Source organism: Lampris incognitus, chromosome 14 (assembly GCF_029633865.1).
Source record: "Lampris incognitus isolate fLamInc1 chromosome 14, fLamInc1.hap2, whole genome shotgun sequence".
Taxonomy (NCBI): Eukaryota; Metazoa; Chordata; class Actinopteri; order Lampriformes; family Lampridae; genus Lampris; species Lampris incognitus.
The window spans coordinates 26,686,608-26,706,355 of record NC_079224.1 but is presented as its reverse complement, the minus strand read 5'-3'; the positions used below and the strand labels follow the sequence as shown (position 1 = coordinate 26,706,355).

Sequence of the window (19,748 nt, the reverse complement as noted above, 5' to 3'; positions counted from 1 at the left end):
CAGAGGAGGCGCTAGTGCAGTCACCAGGACCCATACCCACATCCCACTTTCCACCCGTATAACAGCCAATTGTGTCTTTAGGTACACCTGACCAAGCCGGAGGTAACACCGGGATTCCAACCCGGTGTTGAATAGACCGCTACGCTACCCGGACCAACAAAGTGATGTTTTAAAAATGTTTAGTCTGATCAGTTGCCAAAATGCCCCAAAAACTATTCATTCTGTCATAATAGGAAAAAGGCGAGCAAATGCTGGCTATTTTTATTTGCTAAATGACAATTCAACTTATTGTTTCAGCACCAGAAGAAAAAAAAATCCTCATGAAAGACCATGCATTCTGTGGAATCTGAATACATTTCATAACTCTAAATATGGTGATTATAATCCCCCCCCCCCACCACCAGAATTAAGGATTTCCATGGGCCTCCAATAGTAAGAGCCGAGGACATGACTCAAAGGCCCCAAAAGCTATTCAAAACCCATAACACTATGGCTGTCAATCTAAAAACAAGGCTCTCAAGAGTCCGTATTAAAAAGTTTGGCTAAATGAAGGTATAAGATCCAACAAATGCTAGGATAACGGTGTTGCTGCTTAGGCAATATGAACTTCAGACAAAAGTGCTGCAATGAGTATTCCACAAACTGTGAAAAAGTCAAATCCATAAAACATGGTGTGAGACAAGCATAGCAGAATCCTACTCACGCTGTATGTGAATAAGCTGCTTTGGCATCTTGAAGTCCCCAGGATAAAGGGACTCATAGTAGGCGATGTTACTCTCTGCCTCGGGGACCGGGATCACCATGTTATCCCGTTTCTCGCCGTACACCTGCTGTGCCGAGATGGCCCTTTGGAGATGGTGCTCCTACAGAGAAAGAAAGAAAGAAAGTTTATTAAGGAGGACTGATGAGAAATTATCTACCCTCTATCAGATGCTAGTTCATGCTGGCTATGGTTGGCAAAATTGTTTGCTAAAACTTGTCCATCAGGGATGCAATTATTATATAAACCCAAGTGGCTTATCAAATATTCAGTTTCTTGATACTTTTGTTATCTCTTAGCTGCTGTGGCCAGTGGCCACTCTCACACAAACATATCTATATGGCAAAGGCTGCAGAAGTGGTAGATTTATAAAGTGATTTTCACGACATCTGCAATTGTCAAGATGGGCATGGCTGCCTTAATTTAAGAAATACTGTGTATTATGAATGGACTCTCAACATTTACTCCAACAGTGTACTGCTCTAGAGGTACTCAGTATTTCAAACTACACCTATTAGGAAACTTAATCTCAGTTTAAAAGAAAAACTTTTAATTAAAGTAGGGATGGGTATCTTTACAATTTTAACGGTACTACTACTCTTACTGATACTGCTTATCCAGCCGTTACTTTTAACAGTACTCTTATTGTTTCTGTTTTTCTCATGTCTGGACAGAGCGTTGCTTTTAATCATTAACACGTTTGTATAAGTTAGTTAAGTCCGTGTGGGCTCTAGGCTGCTAGGCAGTCGAAAAGTGTGCATTTCTTTGCCTGTATTTGATGCACTTTCGCTATTTGTTTCGAAAGACTGCTTGTGTTTCTGCCCTTACAGGCAAAAGACTTGTTGCACTTGTGGCAACGAGCACTGTCAGCATCGTCTTGAGGGAAGTATAACCAGACTTTTGACCGTTTATTCTCTCCCCCATTGTCACTAAGAGCAGGCTCTGTAGGTCTGTGTGCGTGTGTGCACGTGTCAGAGAGAGCTGGCCCTGCCCCTCGGCTCGCCCATAGGACACGCTCCAAGAAAGATCCCTCTTCTGGATTGGGAATAGTGAAAATGTATCATAGACAAATGTCTTAATCTTATTGCAAATTAGAAACGGAGTTGGTGAGATAAAAGGTGCAAGATAATGTTTCTGTAGGCAAAATAAATAGGAAATGTATCTTCTTAATTTCTCCAATACTGATTGCAGGACTGTTAACATCGGCGCTTATCAGTACTAAGGTCTTTAATAATTTAGCAACGGTGCCCGTTTAATACCGGGTTTCGGTGCCCATCCCTAAATAAAAGTTCTACATATTCATGATGGTAACCTTCTCTTCTGGCAGCCTGTCCAGGGTGTCTCCCAGCCTGCCGCCCAGTGACTGCTAGGATAGGCTCCTGCATCCCCGCGACCCTGACAGCAGGATAAGCGGTTTGGATAATGGATGGATGGATCACATTGTCCTTAACTGCCATCTTCACACTAACAAATCAAATGGTACAAAAGGACAAGGACTTCATAGAAATAAAATATCCATCTATCCATTATCTGAACCGCTTATCCTGCTCTCAGGGTCTGCCCTATGCCTTAACACCCCAAAATCTAATACAAAGCCTGGGAAAATGTGCCCTACTGAGGGGGTAACACTGCCTCAATTCTCCCAACAGAAATGAGAAGAGCACACCTCAAACTGGATTGTATGAGGTAGAATGACAATGCATTTACATTGCAATCTTACAACAGACAGGTTTTTGATATGGTTCCAAATAGTTGCTGTTGGTTCTTCTGAAAATCTGAAATCAAACACTTTGTCATTTCATTTCATGCACTTGCACACATGAAATGAAACAAAACATGGTTTCCCCCACCCCACAGCAGTGCAACAATAATTGCACTGCTATTATAATAATAATAATAATAATAATAATAATAATAACAATTTCCTGACAATAGCCCAGGACAACCCTAAATTTAAACAAGGGACGCTATGCTTCCAACCATCAGTGGTGTGCTACTACAGCCCTGCACTGACTTAATGTTGTTAGTGACCAGATCCAGCACGAATCACATGAATGAGAGAACGCACCCAGAAGCTCTACACATTGACCTAACCTGTAATCTGAGCCCAAGTTTGTTATGGCAAAAGCATTTATAACCACGGCCAAAAAAAAAAGAATGTCGATGATGTTCACTTTGAAATTCAAACAGAAAAGTAAGAGTATTCACAGCATGTCTGCCAACATTTATCATTCCTGAACACCATTAACTGACTGTTGGAGTTGTTGCTGAAGACTGCAATGACAAGCCAAATCTTTTGGAGGACATGATGTGAAACAAAAACAACTCGCCCTGTGGAGTGGAAGAGAAGTGAATCTGTTACTTCATTTTATATCTGTACCATTCATGACCTTTGCAGATATTTAGCCCCTTTAATGTTATAATTTACATTTACTTCCCTTATTAGAGGCTAAATAAATTTAGACCTAGTGAAAAATAATAATAACTTTAATAACTTCACAGATGGACACTTATGCTTTCATGCACTCATGAAAGCATTTCCAAAAAATACTCCATCAATGATAACCAAGTAATTTTCATACATTTTCAACAACTGTTTCTTCAGACCTCAACTGGGATCTGAACCACATTCACTTAACTGACACCTTTCCACATCACAGCTACAAAGCAAAACACACCAACAGAAAGATAATCCTCATACTAAAAAGGACCCTGTAGTTGACTGGTTGGCACAGTCGCCTATATGCGAGGTGACCCGGGTTCGCTTCCTGGCTGCCCCTGAATTTGCTACCTTGGTGTCAGAAGTGGGATGGTGAGACCGTGAGGCCATCAGAAACACGTGCACCCAGAGGCGTGAGGGAGCCCATATGCTGAAGCATGGGGACGTACTTCCCAAAAGGGGGGGGGGGGGGCAGTGTAACAAACACGAATGACTAGACTCACTAGCCCTTGGCTATCGGGTCAGACCCTTTAGTTTCCTGGTTAGCACAGTCGCCCGTAGTGCAGGTGACCCGGGTTCACTTCCCGGCTGCCCCGAGTCTGTTACATTTAAAAACACTTGCACTGGAGGCTCTGCCACACATGCCATCATGCCTGATAACACCACTGCACACTGACACTGAAAACGGCTGAGAACCATGGCACAGAGAATGAGAAGACAGCCAGCGAACGCAGACAGCAGGAGCTACTAGTATTCCTCTCTCATCTCTGTGAACGTGTGCCTGTATGTCGTTGCATGCTGCCAAAGTTTGGCTCTCGTTTCCGTTTCTCTTTTTTTAACAGGTATTCGTAGAAAACAAACTACTTAGCCAAGTATCTGAGGTCACTTGTTGCCGAATTGCCAGAGTTCTCAAATAACTTAGTTTGTAGTGATCCTGCAAAAGACAGCTGCAAATTTCTTTGTGTACTCTGCTCCACTCCGTGCTGAATGAAGGCATGGTCAGTCATATGCAAACATCATCACTACCAATGACAGGCACTATTAGACGATAATGCATAGATCACCGATAGCTTTTAAAATTATTCTGCAAACTGAGGCATACACTGATTTATAAAAAATAAATAAAATAATGTATCAATCACTGTCAAATGTTGGGAAATTAAGGACTCGTGTGTAATTACATACGTTTGACATCATCCAATAATGGGAATAAAAACAATACCAGTCCAAAAGAGATTCTCTATAGGCTAAAAAAGAAAACCAGCAGAAAAGAAGAAAACACATTTTTCTGTTTTTACATTTCCCCCCCTTGTTCCCCCCAATTGTATCTGGCCAATTACCCAACTCTTCCGAGCCATCCCGGGCACTCCTCCACCCCCTCTGCTGAGCCGGGGAGGGCTGCAGACTACCACATGCCTCCTCCGATACATGTGGAGTCACCAGCCACTTCTTTTCACCTGACAGTGAGGCGTTTGGCAGAAGGACATAGCACTTGGGAGGATCATGCTATTCCCCCCAGTTCCCCCCCCCCAAAACAGGTGCCCCGACCGACCAGAGGAGGTGCTAGTGCAGTGACCAGGACACATACCCACATCTGGCTTCCCACCCGCAGACACAGCCAATTGTGTCTGTAGGGACGCCCGACCAAGCCAGAGGTAACACGGGGATTTGAACTGGCGATCCTTGTATTGTTAGGCAACGAAATAGATCGCCATGCCACCTGGACGCCCTATAACAGCATTATGTCCTCTAGTGGCAACTAGCCCATCTCCAGTGAATGGTAATACAGCCTTATCGTCAACAAAGAAATCCACTTCCAACAAACATTTTGACAAAAAAAAGAAAGAAGAAACACACTTTGTAAGGAAGGAATGGTCCAAAAATATATTTGAAGCTTTGAACTAAGAAGTTTACGAGGATATTTGCAAGCTCAGCTTTTGGGGAAACTCCCTCGTTGGACTGGAGCCCATTGGTTTGATAAATGCTGCAACCCACTGTTCCTTAATACCGCCATCACTAGCCATCAATCTAGTCAGAATTACAGACATACAACGTTCTGAAATATACATCCACTGAGCATAATCATGTCTGCAGTTAGGCAATAGTGTTTGTGCACCAGACAGGTTCATAGCCATATATAATGTTTGTACAAAAAAAATGGACATGGCAGCAAAACTAAAAACTTTACCAAAACTTGATTCAGCACTTCTTCTTTGCCCTACAGTCTTTGGTTACTGTCTTCAATGGACTGCAAATGCTGACCTTTTACATGACCTCATTAAAACTTATTCAATGCATCTCTAACAAAACTTTGCTTTGCTTGATTCCACCATGCAATTTAGACAAATTATTAAAGTAAGTCATGCCATTAAGACACACTCCTTTCATTTGCATTAATACAGAGCTTGCAGACAGGTGCACCCACAGTTGAGGACTACATGACTGTCCACTGTAGCTGCAAGACACGCAACATTTTTTATCATTATACACCTGCAGTGACATAGCCTGCTGCAAAGAATGTGCAATGGATATCCAACTAATCAATGACACTCAAAGCCAACAATTGTTACCTTTGTAAATTTTGCAGTACTTGTCGTAGCCCTAGATTAAAACCTGCTGAACACTGTGTGTGTTGCAGAAGGGGTGTGGGTTGGGGGTGTTGTTTCCGAAAGGCAGGCAGACTAGCCAACTGACTGAATGGCTGTTTAACCGATTGGCCAGTAGGCATGTCTGAGCAGTCCCACTCAATTGTAGTAGTTCAACAGCCTTCGGCCCAGAGTCGGGCACTGTGCCACTAAAAGGCAGTCTGTCAACAAAGCAGCGTAATGCCAGCCGTAGCTCTTCTCCTTCCCTCTTTGAGAGAGAGACAGAGAGACAGAGAGAGTGAGTGTTTATTCTTTTCCTCACTTCCAGGAGTGGGGGTTGGAGCGAAAGAGAGCCAGAGTGTGAGAATGATGCATGTGGGTGACAGACTGAATGAGCCTAAATGTATGCGCACACTTACGTGTGTGTGTGTGTGTGTGTGTGTGTGTGTGTGTGTGTGTGTGTGTGTGTGTGTGTATAAATGAAATGCCATTGGCACACCAAATCCATCACAGGAATCCGCAACAATCCTGTTGAGTGCGACTCAAATAGGGCTTGGCAACAGACAAAATCAAATATCACAGTATTTTTGACTGAATACCTCAATATTGATAAAATACTTTGGCGATGAAGACTGGTGCAGGAAGAGGCATCAATTGTTTATTTCACTCAGCGAAGACAGTCTAATGGTAAGTATAGAAAATTGTATTAGTTTACTGTAATACAACCTTTAAGACCAAGGAATGACAGCATTTACGTTATATGATATTACTATGACCAAAATTCGAGACAATCTCTAGTCTCCATCCATCTATCTATTATGCAAACCGCTTGTCCTTACTCAGGGTCGCGGGGATGTTGTAGCTTATCCCAATCATTGGGCGGCAGGCGGGGAGACACCCTGGACAGGCTGCCAAGCCATGTCACAATATCGATATATTGCCCCGCTGCAAAACTTAAATGTTTGGAGTTGACACAGGTCAGACAAAGTTGCAATTTGCATTATGACAAAGATTAACACTGCAACTCTGATTTCCTGCAAACATGTTTGCTCTGAAGTACTTAGTGAAAATAAAAAATGAAAATGCCCATCAGTTTAGCACACATACATTATCACTGCATAAGTACAACAAATCTAAGGTGTGCACAGCCTGCATTCAGTGCAAATGGATTCTATCATTTGAGGAAAAAAAACAAAACTTAAACACCAGATTCAACTCATCTTGTATGCATTATGTATGATCACTTGTAGGGGTGGGTGAAAAAAAATTGATTCTTAGATGCACTGAGATTCACTCATGAATAAAAGATTATGTCTCCATGCAGAAAACTCATCGGAAATTTAAAGCTCAACTCTTCACTGGGCTGTACGCTCTTATGGCTGCCACTGAACCAACTGGATGGTGAAATTTAACAGATGTAAACCATGTGCGTTGTGTTTACGTTCTAAGCTAGGCTACTTTTTCAGTATTGGTGAGGATGGCTGAGCGCGAGCAACCGAAGTTGGATACAATCCGACCAGCACCTTCTGGCTTAAAAGCCAGCGTATGGAAGCATTTTGGCTTCTATGAAGTTGAAGGGAAAAGGGACCTGGACAAGAGCCACACTGTATGCAAGTTGTGTCTAACTAAAATAAAATATTGTGGGAACACAACAAACATGAGAAACCATATTTCATGCTTCCACCCGGAGTTGGAGGAAAAACAGCCAGTTGTAGTTGCTGCCAACCAGAGAACAATTGAAAAAATGATATCAAAGCTTCCACTGAACTCGGAAAGGATGAAGCGAATCACAAAATCGATCGCATCTTTTACTGCCACCGATTTGCGCCCCTACTCAATCATTGAGAACCAGGACTTTCGCGCTAATCTGCACTTTGGAGCCGAGATACAACATCCCATCTCGACGTTTTTTTCACCGACACAGCAATACCCACACTATACAACGAAACCAAAACCAAAATCATGGAATCACTGAGGAAAGCGGGTAGGATAGCAATAACATGCGATGCGTGGACATCCATTGCTACAGAATCTTGTCACCATAACTCCGCACTCTATTACCGATGACTGGCAGCTCATGTCTCACCTGCTCCAAACAAGAGCAATGTGTGAGAGCCACACAGGTGCAAATGTGGGTAAGCTGTTACAGAATCTAGCAGTAGAATGGCAGTTCACTACCAAAGATGTAGTTTCTGTGACTGATAACGCCCCCAACATGACCGTTGCTGCTCAACTGGGTAAATTCCTACATGTGAGATGTTATGCCCACCACCAAATCTGGCATCTCAGCAAGTAGCCCACTGTATCAAGGCTACTGAGGAGGGTCAGACATATTACCACATTTTCCACCGCAGCACCACCACTGAAGAGCAACACCAAGCCCCTCTGCTCCCAAAAGAAAGGCTTCATCTTCTCTGCTAGTGAATCTGCTGGGGCAGACCTTTATTGACGCTAGAGTTCAGCAGCCCATGCCAGCCTCTGCCAGAGCTGAGGAGGAAGTGACCAAGTATCATAGTGCTTCACCCTCTCTCTCTCTCTCTCTGAGGACCGTCTTAGTTGGTGGAGTAAGAATGAGGTGATGTTTCCTCTGATTTCCAAGTTGGCCAAGAGATACTTGTGTATTCCAAATACCAGTCTCTGCAGTCTTCTCTACTGCAGGGGATATAGTTAATGCACAGCGGAGCACACTTACACCGGAGTATATAGACCAACTCCTGTTCTTACACATTACAGCATTCACCAGCTAAGCACATTTGCTATGCTGATTTCATTGTGGCTTATTTGTATTTTCTCCATTATTTTTTTTAACCATATATTCCACAGAAAGCATTAGTTTTGTATAAGAGCTAGTACAGAATTCTATGTTGCTTTTGTATGAAAACGGTTTTTGATTTTAATATACAGCAAAATGTTTTGTTTTGTTTTTTTGTCTGAGGGATTCTGTGCTAATTGCCCATAACAGGAGGATTTCGGCTGAAGTCTTTATTATTTATTTGTGAATGAGGGCAGCTTTTTATGTTATTAAGTGATTGCTGAAGTCTTGCTGAAGCCCGTGTTAATTTACAGCAAGGATGCTGCTACAGTCACACTTTTGTTTCTTTTCTTGTTGGTTCTTTGCAATGCTGGGAAACGTGACCTTTCAGCTGACACATCTCTTCTTTTTGTTACTGTATTAATAAAAGATAATGGAAGTAAATTCATGTTTATTTTAATTATGGATAATTACAAATATGCTGTTTTAAAAGTGGCAAGTAGTCACACTGAGAAAAAATAAATCATTTACAGAGATAAAAAATGTTGATGCATCAATAATCATTTTAATTGCATCGTAGCCCTCTGAATCGGAATCAAATTGTGAGGTGCCTAGAGAGTCCCACCCCTAATCACTCGAGTTAAAGAATCAACATGTTTGTATCCATGAGTGCACGTGTACGTTTTTTGAGTGTGTGTGTGTTTGTGCGCGCACATATTTTTCATGGTGGAACCCAACAAGCTGTTACACCATCACCACCTTCTCTACAAAAAGAGAAAAAAAAATGCTTTTAAAATCTGAAATCCATTAATAAACCATTCTGGGCCATGGAGTCAGGTGACATAACGCCAACTGACATCTTTACCATGGTTGGAGACACTCTCGTCTCTGTATACTGCTTAGATTTTTTTTTGACTTGGTTGCAGCAGCATAAATGTACTTGTTGAAAATTTCAGCAGGAAAAAAAAAAGATGGAAACGTTATGCTGATGTGGTGATGCTTCTGTTGTACAGACAACACTACAGTCATACAGTGTTGTGATATAGGCTAGTTTGATAGTTTGTATTACATTGCCTGCATTAGCTATGGTCCAAGGATCCCATTTTTACAAGTGTTGTTACACTGTTTACTTCTGAGCAGATGTTACACGAGTGACAATAGCTGCAACACCATGTTTGTAGTCTGAGAAAATCAGTTGCAATAAACCTATTTCTCACTGCCCCTACATCAAATTATATTGAAACATTGTGCTACTGTAATATTGACTGCATGTTTAAACAAAATTAACAGATTGTCAACACGTTTCAAATGGATAAAATAACTTAATGGGGAGATTTTGATTTAAAATTGAAGGTGTAATGGGCACAAAATGCGGGGAAAAAAGTTCATGGAGGCGAATAACTTTCTCAAGGAATTGTACAACAAAATCACTTTGGTTAAAAAGTTTCAACTTTACGTCTCCATTCACCTAAATAAATGCCTTTTGCAATTCTGTAATGCGATATAATAGATTTAACAAGAAATCTCTAATCAAATTCGGGATCTCATCTGAATCAGAGCCATAAGCACAACATGCATGTTTGTGGTCGGACATGAGAAAGTTTCGAAAGTGATGAGCTAGACTCCAGATATTAACCAGCAGCTGTAGTTCCCATTAATCTAAGCATGGTGCTTTGCCTCGCTGACCTAGCATTGAGCCAGATTTATCTTGAGTGTGAGTGAATTTTATGGGTTTATGTATATCTGTATAATGCGCATCTGTGCATGTACTGGCTGTGAAAAATTTCCTGTGGGACAATAAAGACTATATCTTCGTAATGTCAGACACACAGCATGGACAGTACAGAGACTTCACCAGCCGACACCACCTTAAACTACCACAAGAAACTAATCACAAGGGCAGCCTCTTCCCAAGTGTATATTTTGAGAAATAGACCATACATAAGGACAGGCTGAGCATGCGATTGGATGCCGACTCAAAATTTGATGGCATCGGGGCAGTATAATGAGAATGGGAAGCTGTCATTTACCCAACTTTGGGCCTTTTACAGCAAATAGCTGGCCTGCCGTTGTGTTCTTGGGTCCCTACCGCCTTCAGGGGTGTTGTAGCCAACTATGCTGTGTCTCATTATATTATTTATATACATCACTGTTGTTGTGGGTTGCATTAGCCCACTGGTTTTCAATACTGTCCTGTACCACCAGCACTGCTGGTTTTCTATTCTGCCAGATAGTTACATTCACCTGTTGTATCAGATATTCTAGTCTCTACAAGTGAATGTAATTACTACCTGGTAAAAGAAAAAATAGCAGTACTAGTTGTGGCTGGGGACTGGACTGAGAACTACAGCATTAAGACAGAAAGGTATGAAATCAATGGACCTCAGGCATGAATTGTGCATACAGATTTAATCTTAAATTATGGGTGCGAACAATTTAAGAACTTTTGTGGCATTCATCAATACTTGCATACTTCCCGCTTGTTCTTAGGTAAGAGCAACATTTAAGAATGCCCTACACCAAACGTAAGCCAATATGCACAAAAGCCAACTTGCGTTTTGTGCTGTGAAATACTAATGAGCCCTATGGATTGCCCCCCATGGTTTCGCACATATGTGAACTGTGGATTAAATGCAAAATTTAATCATATAGTGAAATACAGTTTTACTGCCACTGTTACTTTTTAAAGTAACAATTCCCTAAATGTTGATGCAGAGTTGCAGTGTAAAGATAAACACAGATGCGTGCTGTGTTTTACCCTGAAGCGCAATGATCAGTTGATTATGCAAAAAAAAGCCATTGTGTGTTCAAGTAAAAAGGGCATGTTGAATCCCAACGAATCAATCAGGGATGCTCACATTTGCAAAAAGCGCAGTGACAGTCATGGCTAACGGAGGATCGGAAGAACTTGAAAAGCCTCCCGCTTCATTTAAAGGAAGAAGGCATCATGCCTCATATTGCACTTTAACAATTAAGTATTAAATATTTCATACATGTATTTTAAGATTTTACTTAAACTGACATCTTGAATGTTGTTTTCATTTTAAGACAATGGGCAAACGTTCCTTGCTTGAAGTGTTTTAAAGAAAAAATAGAAAGCAATGGGATATTTGTCTTTTTTTCCCTTCTTTTGTCTGTCCATTACCTGTCAAACTGCAGTGGCTTGTTGGTTTGCACACAGGACTTAAATCTGCTGCCCTTATGTATATGGGTTTATTGGGGCGTTTCCTTATGCTAATTGCAATATGCCTGGCATGCGCATCCAATTTAAGATCAAATACAATTCATCAACATACTCAGGTGGGTAAGAACAAAATTGGCCAGTGCGCACGTTTCATGAATTCCACATAGGATTTTCTAATTTTCCTCATTGCTTTGTTGGCAAAACAAATACACGAGAGACATAATTAAACATTCATGCATGAGGCCCATTGTTTCTCAATTCAGTACTCGTTTCTTAACCCGGAAGCAGGGTGTGCCGATTGTCCATTATCGATTCCTTGAGATCTGTTTCAATCTTCAATATAAAGTTGGCAATAATTAACAATATAGCAGTTCATGGTGTCTATAGGACAGATATCATTGGTTGAGAAATACAAATCTACAAAGGAGATATATTTATCTCAGAAACATTAATTTTACAAAATTGGGTTGCAATCCCTAAAGTGTATAAAGAGCGCTGGTCAACATGGCTAACCGACTGCTGACTCAATGAAACCATTATCTTGATTTTGGTTTCTGGGCTTCGCTGAACTACAAGATTAAGATGATAACATTCAGACTTAAAATGCTAGCACATACTCTTGAGCAATAATTTACCAACTAGACAATGACTGAGCACACATGCTCTTTTTCAACAAAGCCCTCCTTCACTTACGTACCTGGGATGTGCCCATTAAATAAAAACCAAGAAACTGCACTGAAGCTGAATTAAAATCACAATCATTCATTCACTGATGATTTCCTTTGCCTCAACAACTTGCTTCCAAAACCTGATGGAACTATTGTCTATTATGTATTGTCCTTGTTGTTTGTGGTTTGACTATACCCCCTGCCCAGGGAATGCAGACATAAATTAGCCTTTTTTGTAGCTAACTTGGTACATGCCCCCCCCCCCCAAAAATTTGTGCATGGTCCCTGTTAAAAACAATAAATGGTACAAGTTAATAAGTGATGCATGACATATTAGCGTCACCTAATAATTGCTTAAACATGCGTTATCATGTCAGGACAGCTGTCAAAATCATGCCCGATATGATGCACTGATATGTCGATGCATTCATTTTGTGCTAACAGCAAAGACAGGCATTGATGGAAGGACTTGTGCTACAACCTACAAAGAAATAAGGTTCCTTAAAATAAAAAAATAAAAAAATCCACACTTGAGACAACATTTTACAGGGAAGCTTCAAGGATCAACCTGTTGTAGAACAAATGCAATAGCAAGGATGTTTGAAAATGTTATGCCACAATATCAGTCACATGTTTTCTCCATTTAAGCTGAAGTAATTTGTGCTCATCTCTTTCAGTGAACACAGACACCTGGAAACAGTGTAGCATTTACTAAAACTTGGACAGGTACTATATACACTTTTTTTTTTTTCAAGACTACACCAAGCCTTAAAAGTTAACATTAGCAGCAACAGGTAAACTGCAATGAAAGGAAAAATGCAGGCATTAACTTTTTTGGGGGGGGGATTTCCCCCGTTTCTCCCCAGTTGTACCCGGCCAACTTTTCCGAGCCGTCCTGGTCGCTGCTCCACCCACTCTGCCAATCCGGGGAGGGCTGCGAACTGCCACACGTTTCCTCCGATACATGTGGAGTCACCAGCTGCTTCTTTTCACCTGACAGTAAGGAGTTTCACCAGGGGGATGTAGCACGTGGGAGGATCACGCTATTCCCCGCAGTTCCCCTCACCCCTGAACAGGCGCCCCGACCGACCAGAGGAGGCGCTAATGCAGCAACCAGGACACATACCCACATCCGGCTTCCCTCCCACAGACACGGCTAATTGTGTCTGTAGAGAAGCCAGTCCAGGCCGGAGGTAACACGGGGATTCGAACCGGAGAGCCATGTGTTGGTCAGTAACGGAACAGATTGCTATGCTACCTGGATGCCCAATACAGGCGTCAACTTAAATGAGCATGAAAAATTATCAGTTATTGGCAAAAATGTCAATATCATGCTTCCTTAATAGTTAAAGTAGAAAAGTAGAGTGACTGAGCATTTCTCATCCTCTCTCTGCACCCAGAGCTCCCAAATCAGTCCTGGGTTCAAAATCAGTAGTTTTCCTGTCACACACAGAAATCCCAAGTTCTACAAACACTCCATCACCTCACCATCACCAAGTTCAAACAAGGGTTCTACGTTTTACAAGCCTAGGTCCAGTTACCATTGCTAGTTTCTGTGATTCTGGTGAGCTGTGCCATTTAGCCAAAAATCAAAATCTGCCATATTCTATTTCAATAAGAATTGTTTCTTCAAGGATTAGATATCTATAACAGGATTTAGCTTTAATGGCAACCATCTCTGATGACAAACTCGAAATCCCTCTCCTCCAAGACAAATAAAAGACAACTTTGTTTTTGCTGCTGGTCACATGAATAACTAGAATTCCCTTTTTTCTCCCAATCATTTTTTAGTATTTGAACACACAGAAAAAGGGAGGCTACCAGTTGAAATAACTGGGAAAGTTAACTTACAAAGCCAGCACCACATTTTTTTCCAGAGTTCGCAAACTGGTGTTGCACTGAAAGAACTCGATGTAGTTCTATGTACTTAATACTCATTGTACGGTTAGGTCTTTGTATATTTGGACACAAGTTTTGTTTTTTTAGCTGTTTACCAAAACATATTCAAGTTAGTTATATAAAGAATATGGGCTTAAAGTGCAGACTCTCAGCTTTAATTTGAGGGTATTCACATCGGAGGAAGGGTTTGGGAATTAGAGCTCTTTAATATGTAGTCCCTCTTTTTCAAGGAACCAAAAATAATTGGATAATTGACTCAAAAGCCATTTCATGGACAGGTGTGGGCTATTCCTTAATTATTTCTTTATCAGTTAAGCAGGTAAAAGGTCTAGAGTTGATTCCAAGTGTGGCGTTTGCATTTGGAAGCTGTAGCTGTGAAACCACAACATGCGGTCAAAGGAGCTCTCAACGCAATTGAAACAGGCCAGTCTGAAAAAAAAAATCCATCAGAGAGATGGCGGGAACATTAAAAGTGGCCAAATCAAGTTTGGTACAGTCAGCAAAAAAAGAAAAAAAGAAAAAAGAAGAACGCACTGGTGAGCTCGGGAACACAAAAAAGCCTGGACATCCACAGAAGACAACAGTGGTGGATGATCATAGTATCCTTTCCATGGTAAAGAAAAACTCCTTCACAACATCCAGCTAAGTGAAGAACACTCCAGGAGGTAGGCCTATCATTATCCAAGTCTACCATAAAGAGAAGACTTCATGAGAGCAAATACAGAGGGTTCACCACAAGCTACAAACCATTCATAAGCCTCAAGAATAGAAAAACCATATTAGACTTTGCAAAAAAACATCTAAAAAAAATAAGCCAGCCCAGTTCTGGAACAGCATTCTTTGGACAGATGAAACTAAGATCAACCTGAACCAGAATGAAGAAAAAAGTATGAAGAAGGCTTGGAACAGCTCATGATCCAAAGTATAGCACATCATTTGTAAGACACAGTGAAGGCAGTGTGATGGCATGGGTATGCATAGCTTCCAGTAGCACTGGGTCACTAGTGTTTATTGATGTGACAAGACAGAAGCAGCCAGATTAATTCTTAAGTGTATAGGGATATACTGTCTGCTCAGATCCAGCCAAATTCAGCAAAGTTGATTGGACAGGGCTTCACAGTACAGATGAAACATGACCCAAAGCATACTACAAAAGCAACCCAGGAGTTTAAGGCAAAGAAGTGGAATATTCTGCAATGGCCAAGGCAATCACCCAATCTCAACCCGATCGAGCATGCATTTAACTTGCTGAAGACAAACTTAAGGTAGAAAGATCCACAAACTACTACTACTTTTGGCGACTCCCGTTAGGGGTCATCAAAGCAGATCATCTGTTTCCATCTCTTCCTGTCCTCTGCATCTTCCTCTGTCACACCCGCCACCTGCGTGTCCTCTCTCACCACATCCATAAACCTCCTCTTTGGCTTTCCTCTTTGCCTCTTCCCTGGCAGCTCTATATTCAGCATTCACAGGGGAAAAAAACAAAAAAAAACAAAAACAAAAACAAAATAAAAAAACGGAAGACAGCTGCAGTAAAGGCCAGGCAAAGCATTACAAAGGAGGAAACCCAACATTTGGTCATGTCCATGGGTTCCAAACTTAAGGCATTCATTCCCTGCAAAGTATTAAAAATTAACATTTTATTTATGATTATGTTAATTAGTGCAAATACATCTGAGGTCCTGAAATGAGGGGACTATGTATAAAAATAGTTGCAATTCCTAAATGTTTCATACAATATTTTTGTTCCAACCCCTTGAATTCAAGCTGAAAGTCTACACTTCAATTGCACCTCGATTGTTTAATTTCAAATCCATTATGAAAATTGTGTCACTGTCCAAATATTTCCGGACCTAACTGACCACCCTCAGCAGTTTACAGTGTACTGGGATACAAACGGTTTACTATACAATGAATAGTAGCCTAAAGTAGTGTAAGATTACAGTGCTGTGCTCTCTGCTATTTAGTATTTGACTGCAAATACTTAAACTCCCACAACGCTGATAGAGTTGTTGCTCTTCAAGCCATTCAATTCCACAAGTCAACCCAAAGCCAGGTATGAAACTCACTCCTTTTTCTGGCTTTCTAAAGCTATTCAAAGCATTCATGGCAACCCCCTATATGCACATATGCACTTACATAACCATCAAGTTCCTATCCAGCTTCCACTGAATCACTCCCTTGGCAGATGTGTGCAGGCCCCCTCCCACCTTCAAAACACACACGCACACTTCCTTCAGTGTCTCTGGGCTAAGACAAACTCAAAGCCCCACAGCCTTGAGCAAAACCACCTTCAATGCAAAACCAAATCAAGCACTCAGTTGTTACTTTCCCTGGCTGTGGTTATTTACTTGTGAACAAATGGTTATTAGATTGAAGTGAACAGTCAAAATAGAGAACATCAGTGAATTCCCTGACACACTATACACACTCCTCCAGACCATAATAGTGTCCAGAAATAGCATTTAAAATGATCCTATCGATCACCGTCAAGCTTGCCGAGGCAGCCGGGGCTTATCGACTCCACTCTCCCTATCTGACGGTTACTGTCCCAGACACTGTAAACGGTACTTAGCGCAATGGAATGCCATATGGGACACGAACAATATGACTGTCCAGGGATGAAAAGCTACAGATGGAGAGAAGTAAGTTTTTACATTGTGAGAGGTCAGCTTTGACCACAATACAGGTAAATGGGGGCCAAGGTGAAGTCAAATCAACGAAGCATCAGCCAAATTTTAGTGCATTCATTTTCCAGTTCTGTCAACTGGCATAATTTCCGCTGCTTTCCCAACCACTATGACAAGCAAAACCCAAAAATCACAATCTGAGGCAAACTCAAGTGTTATTCTTATTACCAACCCTAATTATGTGCAACTGACATGGCTTTTAACAAAACTTGAAAGATTGATATTAATTTACTTTCCATGACTAATATCAATATGGCTGGGATAATAATGGGCATTCAATAAGTGAAACTGTTATCATACATGAGTGTTGGCCTTCTAAAAAGCCATTATGAATGGGACTAGTCTTCCTGGGTGCTAAAGTCTTCATGCAAGGCAAAAAAAAAAAACCCTTAAAAGTCACAATGGTTTGGTAAATGACAATATTCATTAAGTAGAAGTCACAAGGGTTTGGTAAATGACAATATTCATTAAGTATTTTCCCAGTTTGACCAGCTGACCATCAATAACTTGCTAGTAAAGAGCACCGAATTACTTGACTGCTAGTGTTCATTTGAAACAAATTAGAATGGAAATTTGCTGCTCTTGAAAAATGTCTTCTCCGTGGCATCTAAATGGCAGACTTTAGAGAGGTGACATGCCTCACATTCCATCCCAGTGATGTCATGAGGAAACTGGTGGGCTGCCAGCATAAAGTGTATGAGTGCACGAGCACATGCGCGCGCGCGCACACACACACACACACACACACACACACACACACACACACACACACACACACACACACACACACACACACACACACACACACACACACACACGTTGAAGCAAACACAGGCCTGTGGGTTTCCACCAGGGCCACAAGACACTGACCTTGTTTTCACCCAAACGTAAACACAAGACAAAGTGCCGGGACCAACACAAACAATCAGCACGTGCTGAGAGACGTTACAGCAACACCAGCTCTTCAGCCAAACCACAGTGTGTGTTTGCTCCGCCAGCAAATGACCAAACTACTGGAGTAGGATTTGTGAGATTTTATTGCTATGGTAACAAATAAACTGAGCCACTTAGGCTCAGAAGTAGAATCTAGACCAAGGCTTTTTTTCCTAGAGTTCAACATCCAGTGCTCTTTTCCCAGGCAGCCAGGAAATACAAGAGACCAGATTGTCAGCTAGTTGAACCTGGTGTGGGAAGTAAAACTGGCTATGATGAGGATATGAGAGAAATACAACCAAAAATATACAAGATGGGAGTAGCCTGGGGTTTGATCACTACATTTCACAATTAACCCTATCATAATTTAACATTTTAAAATGGCAAGGCATTAAAAAAGATAGTTAAGGGTTGGAGTCGCACTGACTCACTCAAGCTAAAAATAAATGCATGCATCATAATAGACGCAAGATAAAAGGTTCCACTGAAACTTACTGCAAATAATCCCTTTCTAATACACATTCCTCATCGAATGATTCCCCAAAAAAGTAAATATCAAACAGTTCCAAACCCTCAGCAGTTGGCATGCAGCTTGCCTTGGCCTCCCTCTCATGAGAATAGGAATGTTACATAACCCAGCACCCCAGCTGAGAGGAGCTGAGAATTTGAAGCCCCCCCCCCCACCTCCCGAGGTCCCTCTGTGAGCCATGTGCTGCTGCTGCTCCACCAGCCTGCTGCCATCTGACACACTGAACTTCTGGCACCACGCCACCAAACAGAGGCAGGGATAAAGCAGCATGGCTTTAGCATGGACTGTATAGCTGGGGGGGAAATTAAAATTAAAACAGGCAGTTCAAATCCTAACAGGTGCCAACAACATTTATAAGGAGAGTCTGGTCACACAGATAAAACAACAGATCTACAGAGACCAGTGGGGGGGGGGGGGTCAATATGTTACCACAGCAGCTTGTGTACACACACCTTTTTGCCATTTCACCCACTAACCCCAATTTAACAAATGTGAAAAACAAATGAGGGCTGGTAACCTGCCAGTGGTTGACAGAACTGACACATTTAACGCCCAGATTCAAATCTAAGAGTAATTTCAGCCAGTGGATGGTGTTAACTTTAATCCCCACCGGGACAAAAAGAAAAAAGAAAAAAAAAGGCAAGCATCAAGGCTACAGCATAGACAGTGTTGTCAAGTGAAACTAGAGAGAGGTGCCACAGCGACCACGAGGTACCATTTTGTCCTCTGAGTGACCCTGTCAAATAAGATAGCCGAGTTCAATATATTGATAGATCAATCTAGTCCCCTCAAGATGAAAATTGGAACAAAACAAATTTAATCCAAACTTACAGATGTGTATTCATGAATTTACTATGAAGTTATGACAACTGAGGGGCCAATGGCGACAACGAGTAAGGTCTGATGTATTTCTGATCATCGCTAGTCAACTTTAAAGTGTGGCAATAGTCTTATCTGGTCACAATGACACAAGCACCTGACGACCCCACCATAAATTCACAGCCACAACTACACGTTCTCAAATATGCACGTAAGTCAACAGAATAGCAACGCCGCCAAAAATAAAGCTCCGTTAACGACCGAGGCAATAGGTGCACAAGCGTTAAAGACACCACTGTAAAGACCGCGATGACAAGTTTCTTCAAATGCATGGCAGCTGAGCATTGACATTTCACTGCCTGGTCAAGCACTGGTGGCGCATGTAATTAGTAATCACTAGCGCCCCCTTACAACGGGCCGTCGCAACTACGCCAACATGGGGCCCATCCCGACGGCCAGACAAAATGTCGGAACAGAAAAAATCACGTG

The 19,748-nt window shown here is 41.6% G+C and overlaps 1 protein-coding gene across 2 annotated transcripts in view; it reads right to left on the bottom strand.

Annotated features, from left to right (window-relative positions):
* The window catches only part of LOC130123430 (enhancer of polycomb homolog 1-like), a 57,062-nt gene that overhangs the window by 30,064 nt on the left and 7,250 nt on the right, over positions 1-19,748 (bottom strand). For both annotated transcript variants that reach the window (XM_056292590.1, XM_056292589.1), the window contains one exon: positions 704-863. In XM_056292590.1, coding sequence (XP_056148565.1) covers positions 704-803 — 100 coding nt within the window. In that variant the 5' untranslated portion in view covers positions 804-863. The remainder of the gene's footprint in view (positions 1-703; positions 864-19,748) is intronic.